The following is a 21,896-nucleotide window of genomic DNA, read 5'->3' as shown; positions in this document are numbered from 1 at the left end:
GCTGTGTGGATGAGGCATTGCAGGGCCCAGGGGATGATCCCACACTGCCAGACCCCTGCAGCGTGAACCGTGCTGCCTCCTCCTGCCAAGCCGCTCCTCCCAACCCACAGATGTGCCAGCAGCCATTGGGAAATAGAACTTACAACTTTATAGAGGAAATAAAATTACAACCGAGAGGTGGGGTAGAAGCTACCCCTGGGCAGCGCTGTGGGCAGAGACACCTGCACCATCCCCGGGGGACCAGGGGCTCCTGGGGCCCTGTGTGGGTTGTGGGAGTTGGGGTGCAGCACCGCCCGGACCGTACTCGTGTGCCGCAGCCCAGGGGATGTGGGCACGGTCTTCTGGCCAGTGGTTGGGGTGGCAGCCCCAGGCTGGGAGGTGCAGGTGTTGGTGCCTCCAGCACCAGCCCCCCCGAGGTGGGGAAGGGCAGCCGGTGGTGAGTCCTGGGCAGTCCCCGGCAGGACACAGTGGCAGCAGCACTGGGCATCAGGCCTCCCTGCCGATCTCCCAGCGGCTTCCTCCCACCCGTATGGGGTGAGGGAGGGAGATGCCTGTCTCCCCAGGGCTGGGGCCCTATGAAATCTGGTTGTTGAGCTGACCTGGGTACTGCTCAAATCGCTTGTTGGCCTCCTCGCTGAGCGCATCTCCTGCGGGCAGAGGGCAGGGGCTGTCGGCTCTGGTGCAGTGCATCCCCTGTCCTGCCAGCACCTTCCACTGTAGCTGCCCTCAGCACCACAATTCCAGCCCATCCTCATCCTCATGGCTTCCTGCAGCCCCGTCACTGCCCGCCACCCTCACCCTGTGCCGTGCCCCGGGATGTTACCGATGTGGCAGCTGTGCACCCAGATGCGGTGCCCGTCGTACTTGCAGTTGCATTTCATGGCATTGTTGGTGAAGTCACTTTCTGCCACCTCGAAGTTGGGGTTGATCACGACCTGTGGGGCACCGACAGTGAGACCCCCTGCCCCAGGCTCACAGGATGTGTCTCCCCAGTGTGGTGGGTGTGCTGGAGAGCTCCAAGGACACAGTGGCTGCTGATGTGGTGGGGTGATGCTGTTCCTGTGCACTGGGCACCCCTGAGCAGTGCTGCTCAGAGATGGAAAACCCACGTGGCATGTGTGAGCAAGCCCTGCACATCTGTGGGCACAAGGATACAGCCAGCACACCCACCAGCACCCCTGAGCTCCAGTGGGAGAGAGGGATGGGTGGCTGAAGTGTGTGGAGGGCTGAGGTGAAGGGACAGGCTGTGAGGGTGGCAGGAGGGGCCGGGGTGGGTCAGATGCAGCACCTGCAGGATGTAGTTGCCTGGCTTGACGTCAGTGATGTCGATCCACTGGCAGTCGATGTCGTGCCGGTACAGGTCCCAGCAGCCCACGGTGATGCCCTGCTCCCCAAAGTTGGCACACTCGTACCTCTTAGCCACATCTGCAGGCAGGAGGAGACACAGCTCGTCCCTGCTGAGCCCCCCAGCCTGGCCCCATGATGGGGACACAGGCAGGGACGGTGCTGCAGGGCCCCATGCTGCCCACCTTCCTCGCACTCGGTGTCCTCCAGGCAGAAGCTGGCCTTGTGTCCCTCGGCCACCTTGGTGCCGTTGGGAGTCAGGATGTCGTAGTGGGTGAAGATGTCCATGCTGTGGTAGTGCCTGTGGGAGGGAGCCACCACCTGCTGCAGACTGCCCTGCGCTGCATCAGCTCACTGCCACCTGCCCAGCCTCTCACCACCAGGAATGTCCCCACAGCCACTCTCTGAGGTGGCAGCACTGTGAGGTTGGGCAGAGCTGTGCCCTGCCCTGGAAGGGGACACAGCTGTCCCCAGCCAGCTGTCCCAGGCAAAGCAGAGGGCTCAGCAGCAGAGCACAGCCTGCAGCCCTGTCCCTGTCCTCCTAGAGACCCCAACCCCCACACAGCTCATCCAGCCCTAAGCCAAACCAGGCAAAATTGACCCTGGGCAGCAGATTGGGACTATCCAGTGTCACCCTCACCCAGAGTCACCCTTACTCAGTGTCATACTTTCACAGTGTCACTCTGTTTCAGCACCACCCCTGCCCAGCTCCCTCCTCACCCAGCCCACTGCAGCACCACCAGCCTCTCCCCACCCTGACCCCCAGCCCCATCTGTCCCCTGTCCCACACTCACCGGTGGCACTCGTGCCAGACCCAGGAGTGGCGGCCGGCCTTGGGGCGGAAGTCGGCGCGGCCGCGGTTGTGGATCTGGGAGGAGAAGCGGAGCAGGCGGCGGTGTCCGTAGGGCCAGTTGGCCAGGCGGGCCGAGCTGGCCAGGCAGTTTTCCTCAGCAGCGCAGTACAGCATGTGCAGCGGCCGGTCCTCGATGTACGCCGTCTCCTGCACCAGTGGTGCGTGCAGCAGCAGGTCGGAGGCAGCTGGGGACAGGCGGCTGCTCAGGGACAGGCCCTGCTCTCGGCAGGGATGGGGCGAGTGGAGGGGACGGAGCAGTGCCCAGTGCTGGACGTGTGTCCTCCCCATTGGCATTGGCTGACCCCTGACCTCCATCTGCAAACCCCACTGACCACAGCCCCTGGCCCCACAGCACTACAGAGCCCACTGCCCACAGACCCACAGCCTGCAGAGCCCACTGCCCACAGACCCACAGCCTGCAGAGCCCACTGCCCAGAGACCCTACTGCCCACAGACCCACTGCTCACAGACCCCACTGCCCGCAGACCCACAGCCTGCAGAGCCCACTGTCCACAGACCCACAGCCTGCAGACCCCCTCCCTGCAGACCCCCCACTGCCCACACACCCCACAGACCCCCTCCCTGCAGACCCCCCACCCACAGACAGGCCCCCTGCAACCCCCATTGCCCACAGCCCCCGTGGCCGCTCACTCTCGGAGCAGATGACGCCCGCAGCAAAGCGTGTGCCCGTGTTCCTGCAGCTCAGGCTGGCTCCATGGTGCTGGCAGTGGCTCAGGGACATCTCGTGGCCAGCACACTTCACCCCGCTCATGACCATCTCTGTCACATTGCTGGCGTCCCAGTACCACGTCTCCTGGGGAAGGGGTGAGGCAGGGTGGGTGCCAGGGCTGGCGGCTGCATTGCCCAGCATCACTTACACCCACGCTGCAGCCAAGCCCCCCACCACAGCTGCCCCTAGCTGTCCATATGGGTCCTGTCCTGTGACATGGAGCACCCACATCCCTCTGTCCCCATCTGTCCCCATGCAGCCCCACGGTCATTCGGGAAGTGCCGGCCGGTGCCTGCGCTCGCCAGGGCGTCACCAGGGCCCTCCCCGCTGGCACCTACCGTCACCGCGTGCAGGGAGTAGCCCAGGCCGAGCTGACGACAGGCCACCATGGCCTCCTTGGTGGTCCAGCCATCGCTGCAGACCGTGCCCCACTTACTGCCTCGTTTCACCTCCACGCGGCCCTCAAACTCCGTCCTCCCGCCGGCCAGGCGGATCTGCGGGGAAGCCCTGGGGCCGTGAGCGGGCACCCCACGTTGTGCCACCTCCTCCCCCGTCCCCATCCCCATCCATCCCTGTCCCCAGCCCCGTGAGCAGTGGTGGTGGTTGCTGCTGCCCTGGCCAAGCTGGTGCTGGCACCTACTTGTAAGCCGTGGTTAGCGAATCCCAGACCCAGCTGGCGACAGGCCACCATCGCCTCGAGCGTACCCCAGCCTTCGCCGCAGACCAGACCCCAGCGGGGCTGGTCCCCGTCGCCAGCCCCCACCGCCACCTCGACCCGCCCCTCGAAGCGGCTCCGGCCCCCGCTCAGCCGAATCTGCAGAGAAAGGCAGTGGCAGCATCATCACCATCACAGGTGATGCTCCCCTGGACCGCAGGGCTGTCCCCAGCCCCTGTCCCAGCACAGCTCTGCCTGCACAGGGGGATGGGGAAGCCAGGAATGGAGCAGTGCCAAGCACAGCTTTAGCTGGCAGGGAACTCGCCAAAACTGGTGGATTTAGGGATTAAAAATCGCTTGTGAGTTTGGGAATTATCTCACCAGTGCAGGGAAAACAGTTCATCTTGAAATGGCATCATTTCAGAAATGACAGGTGTGAGAGAGTTAAAGATCATTTAAAAAGCTCAAAGTGGATGAAACGATAGGCCAGGGCAAACAGGAGCAAGGGGCTCCATTTGCTTGTTTCATCACAGGTAAAAAAAATCTCTCTTGGTTGGCCCACAGTGATTTTTTTTTCTGGCGTTTCTGCTGGGGAGTGGGCACAGGCTGGCAGCAGGAAAAGCAGCAGGGAGCAGCTGCCCCACACCTCCCCTCACTGAGCAGCACCCACAGAGCACCCAGAGCCCCCACAGCCTCCCCTCTGCCCCCCTCCTCACAGGGGCTCCCACCCACAAAACCCCTGAGCTCCCAGGGCAGCCCTTGTCCCAGAACAGGGGGAAATGTGTGGGGTGCAGAGGAGGAGAGATGAGGGTCCCTTGGATCCTGTGGCCTTTTCCAGCACCCCACTCTGAGGCCCCACTGCTGGGAGCCCCAAGGAGCCAGCAGCCCCCCGTGGTGCCCACCAGGTTCTCGTAGCCCATGTAGGGGATGTTGCAGCGAACAGCCGCATCCTCTGTGTGCTTGCAGTCCTCCTGTGTGATGTTCCTGAAGGGGCAGTTCCACAGGGACTTCTCAGTGCCCCGGCACTGCACCTCGTTCAGGTGGATGGGGCCCGTCCCTGCCGGAGAACAGCAGAAATCAGGGCCCTGTGACACAAGGATGCTCAAGGCCACCTTGTCCCCAAGGCTACCCTCTATTTTTGGCAGGTCTGAGGGAACTGGACACTCCAGCCTCCACAGCTGCTGCCTGGGCAGTGTGGTTGAGTGGCCGTGGTCCCATTGGGATGCTCCATGTGCATCCAGCAGCCCAGTGCCCACAGCACACCCCAGCCAAGCAAAGCCTGCATGAGTTCCTCATCCACAGAAGGGGATGCCTGGTCCCCCTTCCCCAGCAGCCTCACCTTGCCCCATGCGTGCCCCGGTGAGAGCCTCCTTGGCGCTGCCGAAGCCCAGCTCGCGGCACACGACGCTGGCCGACTGCAGGTTCCAGCGGTCGTCGCAGATCGTGCCCCACTCGCTGCTCTTGAGCACCTCAACACGGCCCTCACCGATCCTCGCACCACCCTTCAGCCGGATCCGGGGCTGTGGGAGCAGGGACAGGTGTGGGACAGTGTGGAATGGCACAACGCAGTGCTGGCCACGACTCCTGGGGTGTGCAGGGACAGCACACCATCCCCACCTCCTGCTCCGCTCACCCAGCAACCCACACACCTGCGGAGCCCAGGGGACAGAGCCTGGCCGTGGGGCACTGGCCAGCTGTGGGCCACCACAGGACTCTTCCCCCTCCCTGCAAGGCTCACCTGGCCCTGCTGCTGCTGCTGCTGGCGCTGCTTTTTCTTGTGGGCATTGCCAGTGGCGAAGAGGGGTCCGGGCACGCAGCTGACCACGGCGGGCATGCCGGCCCCGCAGGCTGCTGAGGAGTTCCCCCGGTAGAACTCGAAGGAGCACATGGACAGGTGCACCTCTGTCCCCGTGCAGGACACCGAGTGCAGGCGGTAGTTGAGCTGCTGCCGCTCCGTGAAGAGCCTGTGAAGGGAGAGGAGCCCTGAGCCATGGCCAGCGTGGCCAGTGCCAGTGGAGGTGTCACCAGCCACCCTGCCTGCAGCTGAATGTGCTGGCTGTGCCCTTTGCCCTGTCCCCAGGGTGACACATGGTGCTGCCAGGCACCCACCCCTTGCCAACTGCCTGTCCCACACCCCCAGCAGCATGTGGGGACACGCACAGCTCTGGTGGCACTGCACAAGGCCTGTCTCTGGCTCTCCACTGGAGCCATTTACCTCTTCTTGTGCCCTATGTCCTCCCTGCGCTTTTGTTTAGGCTGAGATTTGGAGGCCAGCCTGGAAAACAGAAAACAACCATCACGAAGCCTGGGGCCTCAGGCTGTCACCTGTGCCCGCAGCAGTGACACAGCGAGCACAGCCTGCCCTGGCTTCACTGGAGGCTGAACCGGGCACCTTGGCCCCCAGGAAGACTCATGTGCATCCCCTTTGTGTCACACAGGGGTGCAACAGCATCATCTGCTGCCGGCAGTGTGACACAGCCACACTCTGCAGCAGTGATGCAGTTTCCTGCATGCATCCCACCAGGAAACTGCTGGATGCAGCCACATCCTGCTCTGCCTTGTCACACAGCGAAAGATCAAACACCAGCAGCCACCATTTGATCGGTCAGGTGTGGGTGAGGTATGTCTATGTCCTCATCCATGCCACCACTGTGCCGTGTCCCCAAGGTGCAGGACACCGGGCAAGCAGCACCAAGCAAGCAGAACAGGCAGCCCCAGGGTGCTTGCCCTGGGGCCATGGGACACGGTGGGACTTGCTGCAGGCGGGCAAGGACCTGCTGCCAGCAAGGGAAGCAGCCCTGGCACAGGCTGAGCCATGAGGGGAAGCTGCCTTGGGCTCAGCACACACAAGGTGTAGCTGCAATCCCAACATCCTCAAATACTTTGCTGCCCTCAGGGAGGAAGATGCTGAGCAGAGCCAAAACCCCAGAGCTCACAAGGAGTGATGGGCAGAGCAGCTCAAAGGAGGGCAGGGGACTGAGAGCCCCAGGAACTGGGCAGAACCAAGCCTGGCCACTGTCCCTGCATGCCAGCACAGGTTGGTGTCAGCCTGCACAGCCCAGTGAGCCCCAGGGCACAGCTGGGGCTGGGATTCAGACAGCCAGAGGGCACCAGTGCCCATTCACACTCAGGAAAACACATCTGGATCCTGCAGCTGGATCTGGGTCCCCAGGACAAGGAGATAGCATGTATGTGGTGCGAGCCCCAGGGGGAGCAGCAACAGGAGATGGGGGGTGTGGAACTGTTCCTGCCAGGGCTGAGGTGGGAGCTGTGAGGATCCTGGCTCTTCCAGCAGGGAGGGAAGAGCACAAGAGAAAAGAAGTGTGACTGACAACAAAAGGTTCAGGCTCAGGGTAAGGAAAACCTTTTGCCCATGAGGGCTGTTCCATACTGGAGCAGAGACCACAGGACTGCAGAATTTCCATCCTTGGAAGGTTTTAAAAGCCTGCTGGAGGAAGTCCTGGGTTTAGCCCACAGCTGGCTCTGCTCCACACAAGGGAGTTGGACCAGGATTCTCAGAAGTCCCTTCCAGCCTGTATTAGCCTGTGCCTTCATATGACTGTGGCTGTGCAGCCCCTTACTGATCAGCCCCTATAAAACAGTGTGGATCTCAGGAGCCAGTTCCTGCTTGGGGCAGAGGGACAGGACTGAAGCTTCATGGAGACACAAAACATTTCCTTCCTTCAGGGGAAGGAGCTGCTCGCTGGGAAAGGGGCAGTCAGCATCAAACCAGCCAGGAAACAGCACACTGGAGAAAACAAGACCTTCAAGTGTGGGTTGAAAAAAATGCATGGGATGACCCTGTCTGAATTCCCATCAGCAGCTGCAGGAGCTGGCAAGGATGGCTGCTGGGGACACAGACCTGGGAGTGTCACAATGAAGACTCACAGTGGGTGTAGGGCACATTCAGCATCAGGGAAAGCGGTGGGACTGGGGCAGGGCCCCTTGCTGGGGCAGAGCATCGTGACAGCAGGCTCAGGAAAGAGGTGAGAGAGGATGGGCTCTAGCTCAGTGTATTCACCAACAAATCCAGCAGCAGGATTCAGGGATGGAGGGAAAAGGCAGCCAGAGCATCCCCTGGGCCTGGCAGAAAGGCAGCAAGAGGGAGGATGCAAGAGACCCCAAGCAGATGTGGCACTCAGGGCAGGACCTGCCCCACTGTGCCCATCAGCACTGCTGAGCACGGGCTCTGATGTCCACACCAGACAATCCTGCAGGGAATGGAGGGGTGCACAGCCTTTCCAGAGTCCCCACTGCTGCTTTCTGCAGAAAGCAGTCCATTTCCATAGCCCTTCCTCCCCATCCTCCAGGAGAGACAGCTCTGCTCTGAGGCCTCCTGCTCCCCTCCCAGGGTGCCAGGACTCCTGCCTGGCAGGACAGGGCTGCTCTGCCTGGAGCATGACCAGCCTGGGAGAGAAATCGTCTCTCATGGGGAATGGGGGACCCCAGCACGCACAGGCAGGTCCCCTGGGGTGGGCTTTGTCCTACTGGGCCAGCACAGCCCAAGCCTTCAGTCTGCTCCATCCGGATCCATATGTGCCTGGATCCATTCTGACGGTGGAGACTGGTGGGGCCAGACAGCCCAGCTCTGCCACAGCTCAGCAGATGGGGCACCCTGGCCCCTTACCTGCTGCCCAGCCTTGGGCTGCGGCCCTTCATCCTGGCTGCTCGCTTCAGCCGCCTGTGGAGCAACACCGGAGCTGCCTGCTCAGGGCACACACAGTGCCAGGCATGGCATGGCCGTGCCCCTCACTGCAGCCTTGTGTGGCTGGAGCATCCCCTGATGGCTGCAAACCTTCCCTTGGGATGGGGACACCACTGCCAGGGAGCAAAAGTGCTCCCCTTGTAGTGGTCTTTGTGGTAGTGTGTGTGGTAGGGGGATGGCCACGGCCCCCCAAACACCCCATGTCCCCCCAGCTTGGTTAGCAAGTGTCCAGATGGCCAGCTGGGGCTTGGACTGGTGAGCAGCAGGGTAGGAGGGATTTTAGGAGCCACAACTCCCAACAGCACAGTCCCTGCTGTCCCCCCATGCCCCTGGCACCATCCCCAGCCCTGTGCCCTGGGCACTGCTTGGACACCCCACCCCTGTGGGCTCCCTGCCGGCCTCACTCACTTGTAGAAGTTCCTGTTGACTTTCTTCTCTGCTGGGAAGCCCATCATGCCACAGATGACACGGCTGTTGTGGCTGTCCCAGCCCTGGTCGCAGATCTGTGCCCAGCTGTCCTTGTAGCGCACCTCCACGATGCCCTCTGTCACCGGCAGCTGCCGCCGCCCCCCGGACACCACCGGCCGCAGCCGGACCTCCTCCACGTGGCTCTGCTCGGTCTGTGGGGATCAGATCAGCCCCAGCTCACATCCCATCCCATTCCCACTCCTCCTGCTGGCCCACTCCCAGGGAATCTCCTGGGATGCAGGAGAGGGGTCCCCAGTCACAGGTGGGGCACAGGGACAGCCGGTCCTGCATTCCTGAGGGCCACATCTGAGGGCCCTGGGCAGTCAAGGCTTGAACCTCATCCAGAGAACTCAGAACTCTTGTCCCCTTGTGTCCCCAGGTGCATCTCCAGGGAGCACAACCAGGAAAGCCAGTGCTGCTTTCCTTCACCCCCAGGGAAAGTTCTCAGACTGCCCCACACCCAGGGTGCTCTGTGGCATCCTGGACATCACCAGCTGCCCACTCTGGCCAGCAGCTTCCTCACCTCGATGACATTGGAGTCCTTGAAGCCTGGAATGCGTTCATCCTTGCAGACAACACCTGCATCTTCCTCATGGCTGCAGTCGCTGTTCCCCCAGCCCCGGTGTTTGCAGTCCCCGATGCTCTTCTCGCTTCCGGCACAGTTCACATTGTCCAGCCAGATCCGCCCTGCCAGACACGGGTAGGGGTGAGGGGGAGCCAAGCATCCCCTGGGAACAGGGAAGGTGCCCAGAGAGCACGGCCAGGGACCACACAGGTTACAGCAGGAGCTGTAGCACAAAGCTGAGGCTGGTGAAACGCCAAGAGTAAAGCTCTGGAGGTGGGCGGTGTGTGTGTGTCTGCAGATGGGGAGTCCCCACCTCCCCAAGGGGCTGCTCTGACAGACAGAAACACATCCCACATGTGCACACACGAGCACACAACCCCTGCCAGCCACTCTCCAAACACAGAACCCGCCCCATGCAGACCTCTTGGGGCACCCACTCTGCCCCGGGGGGATGCTGTGCCCACCACCCCTCTCTTACCGACTCCTTTGCCGTACTTGGCGCTGTGTGCCCAGCCGGTGGCAGCCACGAAGCCGAGGTGCCGGCACAGCACGTGCGCGTTGCCCAGCGTGAAGTCGTCGTCGCAGATGGTTCCCCACTCGTCGTTGTAGAAGACCTCGACGCGGCCCTCGTTGTGCTTGCGGGGGTAACCGGCCAGGCGGAACCTCAGCTGGGGCCCGGGGGCGTGTGTGGGGCCCGGGGGGGTGGGCTGGGCACTGCCCACCCACAGCCAGGCACTGCCCAGCAGCACCAGCAGCTCCGGCCATGCCCATGTGCCGCAGCCTCCCATGGCAGCGTGGCCCTGCAGGAGCAGACAGGCAAAACTGGACCAAAATTGAACACAGCACCTCAATCCAGCCCCCCTGCCTGGCACCAGCACAGCCACGTGCCGTGTCCTGGCCAGAGTGCCCCTGACACAGAGCCCCTGCACTGGCTCTGCACCTCTGGGGCTGTGCCCTGTCCCCTGTCCCCTGTCCCCGTCCCCCTCTGACAACAGCCCCTGCTGAGCCCCCACGGCGCTGTCTGGACACATCTGAAGGATGAGCTGCCAGAGCTGAGAGAGCTGGAACAGGCTCAGGGCACAGGGAAAGCCCAGCTGGATGGGCCAGGAGCTCATCTGGAATGGCTGCTGGCTGAGGGGATTCCAGCCCACGCTCCTGCCCTCCGTGACGAGCGAGGCAGCCGGAGCGTTCACATTCCTCTGTGCCGCGTTCCTCCATTCCTCCGACAATATTTGTGGCTCCCTGAATACCTGAGGGAGATGTGGTATTCCTACACCAGTCCCACGGCAAACAATAGTGAAAACCCTTCTCTGTGAGCCGCCCTCCCTTCCCAGCGCGCTGTTCCCATGGATCCTGTAGCTCAGGAGCAGCATTTCTGCACGGGTGGTGTTGACAAGCTCTGATTGATGCTCACCCACGACCACCAGCACGGCCATCTGCCCACCTCCTGTCCACTGCCACCTCGTGCCACCATCCCTGCCAGTCCCTTCCATGGTGGGAAAGCATTCCCCCAAAACACCCCCAGGGCAGCCCCCCAGCAGGATGTCTCCAAGTCCCCACTCTGAGCACAGTTCCTGCCTGCTGCACTCACACAGACCATGCTTGCCATTAGAAAACATAAAAAGGTCAAGTTTTGGCTTTCCTGGGGTGATTTAAAATTCCCGTATTTAGCTGCAGCGTCACAGAGAAAGGGAAACAAATTCAAACCCACGCAGAGCTGGGGGCTGGCATGGATGCTCCACCTCCCCACCAGCCTCCAGGGCAGGGTTTTCATAGAGGAATCACCTTCATTCCTGCTTGGTTCACTTTTCCAGATGATGAGGACCTGGCCCACACGCCAGCCTTTCAGAATGCCTCCTGAGCTGAGGCAAGGATGAACGGGATGGTGCCCAGTGCCAGCCCCTTTTCCACACCCATAGCACAAACAGGAGCCTCCACAGGGCCCAGCCCTGCTCCCTGCCTGCCCCTTTGGGCACAGGTCACATTGGAGGTGCCACCAGGAGCAGTGAGAGCCTCGGGATGAACCTGGTGCCTGCAGAGATGCTCAGGAATAGAGTGAGGAGTAACAAAGACCAGCACTGCACCAGACACAGAGTGGGGAATGACAAGACGTGGCACTCCGTACTCTGGTCTGGCTGACAAGGCAGGGATTGGTCTCAGGTTGGACTCCATGACCCTGGAGATCTTTTCCAACCCTAGAATTCTATGAAGCACATCACCTCCCTCAGAGCAACCACATCAGCGTGGGTCTGGCTCTCTCCTCTATCACAACTGGGGCACCACAGAGCTGGTGGGGACATGGCCCAGGCAGCTGGGAGCCCTGGGGTTGGTGGCAGCCAGCTCTGGGCTCCTGGTGCCCCGGCTGGCTGCTCTGGCACTGTGAGACCAGCAGAGCTCAGCAGGACGCGTGTTTGTGGGCAGACAGCAGGGAAACGCTCTGCTGAACCTTTTACCCAGCCAGCAGGAAGGGAGGGAGAGTGTGAAGGGCCACCCCAGCCCTGCCAGTGGCTTAGGAAAGGGGATCTCTGGGCTTGGAATGTGAATTCTCCATCCCCATCTCCACACCGCCTGGGAAGCGGTAAGTGATGAGTTTGCATCATCTCACAGCAGTAACAAACTTTTTATTTCACCCCTGGGTCACCGAGGGGACATTTCCCTGCCCAGAGGAAGGGCTGTGAACCCTTAGAGCTGTCCTGACACACAAATGCGCTGGCTGTAAGACAGCTTTCCTTAGGGAAAGCTGGAGTGCACAAGGATTGGAACTTCCCCAGCACTCCTGAACGAGCAGGATGCTCTGCTGTGGAACTGGGCAGTTTTACAATGGGGTCAGTACAACCCTAAAGGACAGCAGCACAATTAATGCCAATCCCCATGGTCCAGCAGAAATAGCCCGTGTCAGGATGTGGGAATGGCCCTTTATGAGATCACAGGTCCCGTTAATTGGAGTAACTGTGTTGATGTAACAGGCTGAGACTGGAAGGCATTCGATTCATCTTGCACCACCTTTTAATGAATAATTAGCACTCAACAAAATCAGTGCACCTTCTCCTAAGTGGATTAAAACTGGTCACCTGCTGGAACTAAAATGTGGGGAAGTCACCACTCCGTGGGCTTTCTGGTGAGCATCACATGCTTTTCAAAGCAAAACTGTGCCAGGAGGAGGAAAAAAGTACCTTCCTGGTACAGGCTGCAGAGACAGAAACGGGGGGAAGCAGAGATGGGAATAGGGACTGTCTGGTAAATCAGCATCATGCAGCCTACATCCTTGGCTACAAGGAAAATTTAAATCTGTGCATTGAGAAACAAATCACAGAGGACCACAGACCAGAATGTGGCACCTGGAAAGTGCTGGGCTTTGTAAATTATTGATTCCCCCCTGAGCCTCAGCAGCGTGACCTCCAGGGTCTGTAATCCCTGCTCCTGGGTCTTGCTTCAGCTCTGCTCCAGCACCTCTCATCCCCACTGTGCTTCCTCCACCCTGGCACCTCAGCTCTGCCACTCACCTCAGAGTTTCCCAGTGACATTCCCAGCTGAGCTGTGTGGGGCCAAAGCCTTTTCCATGCCCAGCCCAGGACAGCTGCTGTGTGAGCTCCCTGCAGCACAGCACGGCTCCTTCCCCATTCCTGTACCACCTCCCTCTCGGAACATGCTCCGTGTCCATGTCCCGGGCAGTCAGGCTAACAGGGCTCTCATTGTCCACATCACTTTTTCCGTTCTCTGAGGCACAAGCTGTGCGTTTGCTCCTCTCCTGGTGCCCGACTGCTCGTTCTGCTCGCAGGCTTTGCTCCAGCCCTGCCTGCTGCCCTGGAAGGGGAGCACACCCCAGCATCCCAACCATCCTCCTGTCAGCTCCAGCCAGGGACAGTCTCCTGTTGGACCAGGGCTTGTGCCGTTCTGGATGTGTTTGTGCCACTCTGGCTGTGCTGCCCTGGGCACAGATGCTCAGCAGAACTCCACTGTAAGGGTAAAGGGCTCTGGAGGACGGGCTGGCTGGAGCGAGTGCTGGGCGTGGGAGCCGGGAAGCGGCCCAGGTTCTTGCCACTGCCCAGGAAACCTCAGGAATGTCCCAGCCGGGTGTGCACGAGGCCCTGAGCCACATCCCAGCCTGCAGCACAGCTGGTGCTGGTGGTGGGGTGTCCGAGTCAAAATCCTGGGGCTCCCTCCAGTCCTCAATCTCAGCCCTGCGCTGCTGAGGTTGGCATGGGTGAGAGGATCCTTCAGGGCAGGGGAGCAGCAGGAACCATGGCACTGCTCCCATGCCAGCCCACTGACTCTGCTTGTCCCAGTGGGTGACAGAGTCACCCTGACAGGGCCTACAGCCCTTATGGCCAGGTATTGTCCTCATCATTGCTCTGCATCTTACACAGGGGCTGCCCCTTCCAGAGGGCTCAGCTGTGCTGGTGAGGGTGCCCCAGGCCCAGGACTGCTCAAATCATGTGTGTCCTTCAGCACACACTGGGCATGCAGCAGGACATCATTCTGCCCCACCAAAATCCCAGTGAACAGCTAGCAGACCTCGGGAAGGGGCAGCTCCTGGTGAGGCAGGTCCTTGGGTAAGTCCGTGTGTTTGATCAGCACGGGGTATCCCTGCTTGGGACAACAATCCAAGCCACAGCAGCAGGGAAGGGCCAGGCCACAGAGGCCCCACAGGGATGTGCTTGCTCAGCAGCAGCCTTGGACACACCCATGGGACATGGAGCATCCCAGGCACTGACAACTGGGAGGGCTCAGAGAACAGCAGCACAAGAGAGCGAGGACCTGGGAAACCCGCCAGTACAAGGGAGAGGAAGCTCGCTCTGTTTATCCTTCCTTGGGAAGGTTAAGGGGTGACACAGTCACTCTCTGTTGATGTCCCATGCCAGGACATCCCTGAGAGCATGGGGTCACGTCCACAGCAGTTAGGGCAGGAGAAGGTCTGGTGAGTCCCATGGCTTCAGGGCTCCATCCCTCCCCTTCTCCCCAGGGCCCCATCACACACGGCCCAGCGCTGGCCCTTTCGCAATCCAGCCGCCTGGATGGGCCTGCTCTGCTTTTCCCACTTCCCGGCAGTGCTGGGAGCGCATGAGCACCAAGCAGGGGAGCCCCGACATCCCCACCCTGCTCAGGAGGGGACCCAACATGGGTTAGAGCTCCGGGGTAAGCACCACCAAGGTCTGGAAGGGAGCAGGGTTCCACAAACTGGTCCCAGAAGCACCAGGAATCTGGATTCCCTGGCAGGATTGGTGTCACTCCCAAAATGACAACTTTCTGTGGCTGGGAGCTCACTGTCCCTGGCTGCCCGAAGGGAGGGTGCCTGCCCCTGCCGCCCACCGTGTGCCCCCATTCCTGGCCAGGACAGGGACCCTGCTGCAGAACGGACACTGTGGCTCTGGGGGTGTCAGCAGGGACAAAACACTCTGTGGGGCTGGGGCAGCACCTCCCTTCCCCTGACAACTCCAGGTCCAGCCCCGTTGGGCTACCTGATGTCCCCATGTCCTGCTGTCACCCCCTAAGCCAGGGCAGGTCACAGCACAGCTCCTTGTAGCTCCTACCCCCACTCAGCCTCCGCAGGACACAGCAGGGCCCTCAGCTCTGAGCTGCCCCGGGCTCGGGAGAGGCAGCCCTGGGAGGAACCAGCAGCCGGCGGGAGGGAAAGACCTCGGAGGAACGCACAAACATCAGCCATCCCCACGGGCTGAGGGGTGGGCAGCGGGGCTGTGGGGCTGCTGGTGGGGCTGGTGGTGTCCCAGTCACCCTGGAGCAGGGAACCAGCCTTCCCGGACCTGCTGGAGACGGGACCGGCTCAGCTGCGGACTCCTCGGAGAGCAGCTGGGAAGGCAAAAAGCCAGCCAGCGAAGAATCATCCCTTCCAGCGCCGCCAGCCCTCCCGCCCCACATCCCTCCATCCATCCTCTCTCTTCCATGAGCTCCAGCAAGTCCGGTCCTCATGGAAACCCTGAGTCTCCACCGGCCTTTGGAACCCGCAGCTCGGCCCGCAGCCCGCACGCTTTGGGGTGCGCTACAGCCTCGAAGCGGCACCCACAACCCTGCCGGGTCCGCCGGGCCCCGCTTCCCGTGGGACACCCGCGCTGCCCGCCCGGGCACGGTACCCGCGGGGCACGGCCCGCGGCAGCTCCCGCAGCACGGCACGGACACGGACACGGCACGGACACGCTCCGAATGCCGGGGCTTTGGGGCAGCATCGCCGCACCCACCCCGCACCCGGGACACCCCCGAGGCGCCCCGGCCCCGCAAAGCGCCGCCGCTCCCGGGACAGCCGCTCCCGGGCCCGCGCGGTATCTCCGGGCCATGCCGAACCGAACCGAACCGAACCGAACCGAACCGAGCTGTGCCGAACCGAGCCGAGCCGAGCCGAGCTTTGCCGTACAGCGCCGCGCCGAGCTGTGCCGAACGCAGCCGAACCGCGCCGTGCCGAGCTGTGCCGAACGCAGCCGAACCGCGCCGTGCCGAACGCAGCCGAACCGCGCCGTGCCGAGCTGTGCCGAACCGAGCCGTACCAAGTTCTGCAGTGCCGTACCGAACTGAGCCGTGCCGAGCCGTGCAGTGCCGTATCGTATCCTGCCGTGCCGAGCCGAGCAATTTCGGTCCGTGCCGCCGCGCTCCGCCCCGGCCCGCCCCGCGCCGTGCCCGTGTCCATGTCCGGGGCCGCCCCGGCTCGCGCCGAGCGGCCCCGGCCCCGCCGCCGTGATGGCCCGGACGGGCCCGCGCCCCCCGCCCCGCCATGAGGCCGGCTCCAGCCCCCGCCCCGGCTGGGCTCGGCTCCAGGGCCGGCCTCGGCCCAGCCGGGACGGAGCCGCGGGAGCTGCCAGGCGAGCCCTCACGGCCGGGGTTTGGGCCACCCCGACCCCTCCCAGCCCTCTCCTCACCCCGTGGCCGGAGCAGCCAGCTCCGAAGGGCAAGAGAGGGAAACAGCCAGGAATGGTTTGTCGTTTTCCAGAGGCTGCAGTGGGGTGGTTGGAGAGATTTCCCTCCCCGGTCATCCTGCCTGTCCTGGGCAGGCTGCGGCCCCCAGACCCCCCTGAACCCGGGGGTCCCTTCCCACAGGAAAGTCCTGCAGGGCTGGGCAGCTCACACTGGAGCACCTTTCTGGAGCAGGGCAAAGCTGAGGAGCAGCAGGATTGTGTGGGGAGCTGCTTTTGTGGGGACACAAGACCGACTGTAGCAACAGCCAGTGTGAGATGCGTGAGGGTGTGAGAGGGATGTGCTGGCAGCCCAACACTTTCCCCCAAGAAAGGAGCCATGGTGAGAGCCCAGCAAACGCTTTATTGCCAAGGACAGCGCTTCCCTCAGGCCCCAGGCACAAAAACAGAGGCTGCCTCACCGAATCCCATAGCAGATCAATCCATACTGACAAGCAGGGCACAAGAAGTGCCGAGAGCCAGCACCAGCTGCCCAGGCCACACAGGGGATGGAGAGAGCTGGACAGTGATATCACTGCGTGATAGGGACACTCCTGTAGCACTAAGGCACCGTGCTGTGCTCCAGGACCACAAACCCAAACACTGCTCGTGGGCTCCTGCAGGCCTGAGGGTCTGCAGACAGCCTGGCTCCCCAGAAAAGGTGGAGGGTACCCAGCAAACAGGAACAGTTGGGGTGGCACAGAGGTGGCCAAATCCTGTGAGCAGCAGAAATAGCTCTCTGCTACCCAGGTACCTCAGAGCCCTGCAACACATCCCAGTGACATCCTGCTCGTCTCTGTGTCCCCTCTCATGGGTACCTGGCCTGCTCGAGGTGCCCCTCTGCTCCCGCTTGCTGAGGCCGATGCTGTGTGGGATGGGGGGTTCAGCCTGGCCTGGGGAACCAGCCTGTCCTGGGGCACTGCCTCCCTGTGCCCCGTCAGAGGAGACGTCCCAGGAGCTGAGCGCCAGGAGAGCTGCCCCAGGCCACCGGCAGGGCAACAAAGCCCAGCTTGCTGTAGAAGCTCAGCTGCTGCCGGTCGGCATCACTGACCTGGCAGAACACTCCTCGTGACCCTGGAAAGGAGACGAGAGGTCAGGGCACTGAGACCCCAGTGCTGGGACTGGGGGCACAGTGCCAGGGACCCTCTCCATAAGGGGATCGGTCTCTCGCCTGCCCCTTTGTCACAGAGTGCCCCTGTGCTGCCCTGAGACACAGGGCAATGTCCCCCGGTGCAAGGGGAGGGGACAGTGCCCGGGAGCACTGTCAGACTGCACCGGGGAGGGGACAGCTCCCAGCTCTGGTGGCTGAGGGAGCACTTGGGATGGGGTTGTGCTGGATGAAGGGCCAGCACTCGGAGGTCATGCTCACCGTTGGCCCTGAGTGCGCTCAGCAGGCAGAGGGCCAGGCTGCGACTGGCCCCCACGTCCAGCACACGGGGGGCCGTGCCCAGCTGTACCAGGGAGGGGAAGCGCCTCAGCACAGGCTGGGGCACTGCCAGTGGCTCTGCGTGGAAGAAGAGCACTGCTTCCTCCAGGGCATCCTGTGGGAGACAAGCACAAGTGAGGGAGCCCCCTCCACCTCTCCCATCCCTGCTCCCCTCTGCTCCCCTCACCTGTCCCAGAGCTGGGCTCCCTGTGCCCAGGTCTGGGGGGTACTTGTGCCGTATGGCTGGCAGCCAGCTGCTGTCCCGCTGCTGCAGGAAGCCTTCGGCATGGAGTGCTCCGGCGGCGTAGCCACAGGGGCCACCCTCATCCTCCAGCACAAAGGTGTACTCGGGGCTCAGGCTGAGGAAGCTGCCCAGGAGCCTGCCAGGCAGAGTGGGAGCATGGCTGAACTGAGCCTGGAGCCCCTGGGAAACCTCAGAGCAGCCTCCTCCTTCATGCCCCAGCTGGACAACACCCAGCACCCACTGACCACCCCTTTGAGACCCCTCCTGTGGAAACCCTCAGCTGAGAGGAGCCATTGCAGCCTCCAGCATCCAGGCTGGACATCCACAACGGTGGTTGCCATGACCCTGCTGGACATCAGCATAGGGATGACCCTCCCTGCCCCTCCAGTGAGGCCCCTGCCAGCCCTGGGGCAGCACTGGTCCCCACAGGAATGCCAAGAGAGGCCATCACCTCACCCCCCAGTGTCCAGGCTCGGCACAGAGAGGCCAGAGGGAGCCTCAGAGGGGCCACATCTCACCTGTCACCGAGGAGATCCGGGTGGGCCACGAGGATCTCTGCCACTTTAGGATCACAGTCCAAACTCTCCCGGCACATGCGGTAAAGCTCTCCCTGGAAGACCCGGATCCATGTCAGCCCTGGCTGTGCCTGCTATGCCACAATGCCAGCCACCACCTTCTGCTGGCCTCGGGCTCATTGCCACAGCACAGCCAGCCTTCAAACCAGAAATTGCCATTCCGGTCAGGCATCCCGAGAGCAGTCGCTGCAGAGACGGCCCCAGGCCGGAGCGCACTCAGAGCAGCCAGAACGGCACCAAAAACAACACTGAAACTCAGGTCTCCAGAGAGCCTGAGCACAGCAGGACATCCTCAAATGTCCTGTCTTGGTCACAGTTGAGTTTGCTGCTGCAAACATTCTGATAAAAGCCTTGCTCCTGAAAGGGGAGGCTGCCCTGATCACCCAACAACTGGGGCAGGACCATGCCCTGCTGTGCCTGTTCCTGCAACGGGCCGATGGGCTCAGCTGGCTTTTCCTCTCAGAGGTTCACTGGACACAGACATTGTTGTTGTCAAGGTTCAGCCTGAGCAGATGAGCTGCACTCGTGTTTGTGGTGGATGGGTTTGTGGTGTTGAGCAGGAGAGAAGCAGGGTGAGGGAGAAGAGTGCTCACTGCAGGTACATGGGGAACCTGGGGCTCTGCTAGATTTGGCAGCCCTTTAACTTGTGTGTCCCCCCACACCCAGATTGTCCCTTTCCCCTGTGTCCCATCAAGCTGCTGGGATGTCAGAGCAGGGGGCTGGCACCAAGCAGGATGCAGCTGACAGAAACTGCTGCTCTCCTGCAGGGAATCACCCTGTAAACTGGATGAGTGTTTGAAGAAGGCATTTGGAGATGGATCCCCACAGGCTCTGGCAGTGCCCAGAGCTGCAGACTGGTGAAGGCTGCAAGGAGGCTGCCATCCAGACTTGTCCTGTTCTGGATTTTGCCTGACATCTGCTCACAGCCAGTGCTGGAGATCAGCATGGAGCTGCTCTGGAGATCATCCCCAACCTGGCAACCCTGCCCTGGTGCTGGTTTATCCATGGCTGAGGGGGCTCCCTCTCCTGCTCTGCCCAGCCTGTCACAGAGAGGTGGATTTGCTGAGGCCACAGCACATTCTCCAGGCCAGGGTCTGACACGCTGCTGACCACAGCCCCAAGAGCTGTCCCAGACCAGCTGGCTCTGAGCAGATCTGGACCCAAGGACCCTCCCCATCTGTGTCACCCCACACTGGGAGCTCAGCCTGGGGTCAGTAGCAGATGAATCATTTTATGGGCAGCACAAGCCATGCAAAGGCTCTGTCAGGACACCCCTCCATGCCATGGCACTCACTTTGTCCAGGGGCAGCAGCGGGCGCAGCAGGTACAGCTGGCTGGATGGGAAGAGCGGGGGTGGATGGTAAAAGAGGTCACAGCTGTTCCCCACAGGCAGCAGTGCCTGGAAGAGATACAGTCCATCAGTTTATCCTGGCTCCAAACCTTGTCCTGGAGGCAGCAGGAGAATGATTCTGAGACTCCTGAAGCCCCAGGAACCACAGCTGAGCTGGAGAGACCCAAGGCAGCTCTGCCTTGCCAAGTTTGCAGCAGCTCAACAGCAGGGTTGGGATTCTGGCTTCCCAATGTCTCCTTCAGCCCCAGAGCCCCCCACACTCTCACCTGCAGCTCTCCAAAGAGACCCCCACGACGCGCCCAGGGCTCGGCATCCCTCCCCAGCAGGATGGGGGCAGTGATACTCTGGCACCCTGGAAGCATCAGGACACAGACACATGTGAGGTGAACAAAAGCCTGCTTGGCAGGGGGAGATCAGCCTCTGCCATGCAGATCCCTGCTGTCACAGCTCCAAGGACCTGTCCCCCGGCTGTGCAGCCCAGGGTGCTGAGAATGTGCCCTGCACGCTGCTTCCCTAGGGAAGGGGCACAAGGCACACGGCTTCCTCTCACACTGAACTGGGACACCCACTCAGGTCATCACCTGGTGACAGCTTTTGGTTTGTAAGAGGTCATAAAGCCCACAGAGCAACCAGGGAGCCCTAAACCAGAGGAAAACTGTGCAAAGTGATGCACAGGCATTCAAAAAGCAGCCCCACCTGCCACCCAGGGCATTACTGCTTCCAGAATCCTTTTTCCACACAGGCTAAGGGGTATTTGGGATAAAAAGGCTGAGGAACCATATCCTAGAAACGGCTGTGAGATATGGTGAAGATTGCTCCAATGACTGCCCTATCCCCAGCAGCACTGCCTCATCCTGCCCCAGTGTCATTCCCAGGGCAATTCCTGCTCCACTCGGCAGGCAGAGTGTGGGGATGGGCAGCCTGATGGCGAGTGCTGGCTGCTGCTGTGGGGCTGGAGGGGATGGGGGGCAGCAGCCAGACCCCCCACCCAGGTGGGTGAGCCAGGGCAGCGCCTGTACTTACAGCCAAAGCAGTTCCCCCAGGTGCCCTTGGGGTCAGGGTCGCAGAGGAGGTGACCATCTGCAAAGGAGGCGAGGGGGTGAGCACAGGACACAGGTCAGCAGCAGAAAAGGTGTCAGGGGGAGCTGAGCTCCCAGGAGGGACCCTGGCACTACCAGCTGGACACTGGAACCCCAGACCTCTGGGGTGGCTCCCAGACACCTTCACCTCCTTCGTGGGGAAGCAGTGGAAGCCCAGAGAACACGCATGGTGTGCTCAGTGCCGCAGGGTCCTGGCACTCCAGCACGGGTTTGGATGGGTGTGATGGGGGCTGCCAGGGGCTGCCAGGGCTGGCACCAACCACGTACCCAGCCAGAGGATGAAGGCACTGGCGGCCAGCAGCATGTTGCGGATGTCCCAGAGGTAGGGGTGCAGGTCGTAGAGCAGCGCCCGGCTGGCGGTGCTGACGAAGCGGCTGTGCAGGCGGCACGTCCTCGCGCAGAGCAGCTGGAAGGACTGAGCCCGGCCTCGCCACCGCGTGCCCTGGGGACACACCGGGGGTGTCAGCCACCTGGGGGACACACGAGCCACGGCAGCCACCTTCCTGCAGCAGCACCATGACCAGTCTTACCCCGCAGGCATCGGGCGCCGTGGCCGGGACCCCCACGCTGAGGCTGTTAGCCCGCAGCCACCGAAAGTGCTCCAGGAGCTCCTGTGCCAGAGCCCCGTGGTGGTAGGGCAGGTAGAAGAGCTCCACCAGCATCCGCACCTCCTCCAGGGTCAGTGGTGCTGTAGGGCTGGACACGGCCTCTTCTGGGGTCAGTGGTGCTGTGGGGTTGGATCTGGCCTCCTTTGGGGTCATCGGTGCCATAGGGCCAGACCCAGCCTCCTCTGGGGTCATCGGTGCCATGAGGCTGGTCCTGGCCTCCTCTAGGGTCACCTGTGCTGTGGGGCTGGTCCTGACCTCCTTGGGGGTCATGGGGCCACACCCAGCCTCCTCTGGGGTCACTGGTGCCATGGGGCTGGTCCTGACCTCCTTGGGGGTCACGGGGCCAGACCCAGCCTCCTCTGGGGTCACTGGT

At 62.0% G+C, this 21,896-nt stretch overlaps 2 protein-coding genes across 8 annotated transcripts in view; both read right to left on the bottom strand.

The window, feature by feature from the left end:
• Positions 1-125: 125 nt before the first annotated feature.
• On the bottom strand, positions 126-15,933 carry LOXL3 (lysyl oxidase like 3). Of its 4 annotated transcripts, none has more exons than XM_015625860.2 (15): positions 15,818-15,933; positions 9,799-10,120; positions 9,279-9,442; positions 8,696-8,907; positions 5,798-5,857; positions 5,321-5,546; positions 4,922-5,102; positions 4,485-4,639; positions 3,568-3,741; positions 2,849-3,011; positions 2,139-2,382; positions 1,530-1,645; positions 1,289-1,425; positions 824-935; positions 126-647 (listed from the first exon to the last, which is right to left on the bottom strand). In XM_015625860.2, exons 2-15 carry the CDS (start codon positions 10,106-10,108, stop codon positions 574-576), a joined length of 2,328 nt encoding a protein of 775 aa, XP_015481346.1. In that variant the 5' UTR covers positions 10,109-10,120; positions 15,818-15,933; the 3' UTR covers positions 126-573. The 4 variants fall into 4 exon arrangements, with proteins under 4 accessions (XP_015481346.1, XP_015481348.1, XP_033369732.1 ...); XM_015625862.2 differs by lacking the exon at positions 3,568-3,741 and adding an exon at positions 3,266-3,421; XM_033513841.1 differs by having other exon boundaries at positions 15,838-15,933.
• Positions 15,934-16,563: 630 nt separating this feature from the next.
• The window catches only part of LOC107203361 (protein O-GlcNAcase-like), a 13,224-nt gene continuing 7,891 nt past the window's right edge, over positions 16,564-21,896 (bottom strand). For 3 of the 4 annotated variants that reach the window (XM_015625361.2, XM_015625366.1, XM_015625365.1), the window contains 9 exons: positions 21,446-21,877; positions 21,183-21,357; positions 20,839-20,895; positions 20,082-20,167; positions 19,759-19,863; positions 18,408-18,499; positions 17,833-18,025; positions 17,589-17,760; positions 16,564-17,293 (listed from right to left, as the gene is read on the bottom strand). In XM_015625361.2, the coding sequence (XP_015480847.1) occupies positions 17,157-17,293; positions 17,589-17,760; positions 17,833-18,025; positions 18,408-18,499; positions 19,759-19,863; positions 20,082-20,167; positions 20,839-20,895; positions 21,183-21,357; positions 21,446-21,877 (1,449 nt within the window). In that variant the 3' untranslated portion in view covers positions 16,564-17,156. The remainder of the gene's footprint in view (positions 17,294-17,588; positions 17,761-17,832; positions 18,026-18,407; positions 18,500-19,758; positions 19,864-20,081; positions 20,168-20,838; positions 20,896-21,182; positions 21,358-21,445; positions 21,878-21,896) is intronic. The other variant, XM_015625364.2, reaches the window with a different exon arrangement.

Source organism: Parus major, chromosome 4 (assembly GCF_001522545.3).
Source record: "Parus major isolate Abel chromosome 4, Parus_major1.1, whole genome shotgun sequence".
In the NCBI taxonomy this organism is placed as follows: Eukaryota; Metazoa; Chordata; class Aves; order Passeriformes; family Paridae; genus Parus; species Parus major.
The sequence above is the reverse complement of the archived record's forward strand: the minus strand, read 5'-3'. Positions and strand labels throughout refer to the sequence as shown.

Coding starts and splice junctions, on each gene's coding strand:
- LOXL3 (XM_015625860.2), bottom strand. CDS start 10,108: ATGGGAGGCTGCGGCACATGGGCATGGCCGGAGCTGCTGGTGCTGCTG. Junction 4,640..4,921: donor CGGGGCACGCATGGGGCAAG/GTGAGGCTGCTG, acceptor GTTCTCCGGCAG/GGACGGGCCCCATCCACCTG. Junction 648..823: donor GGTGCACAGCTGCCACATCG/GTAACATCCCGG, acceptor CTCTGCCCGCAG/GAGATGCGCTCAGCGAGGAG.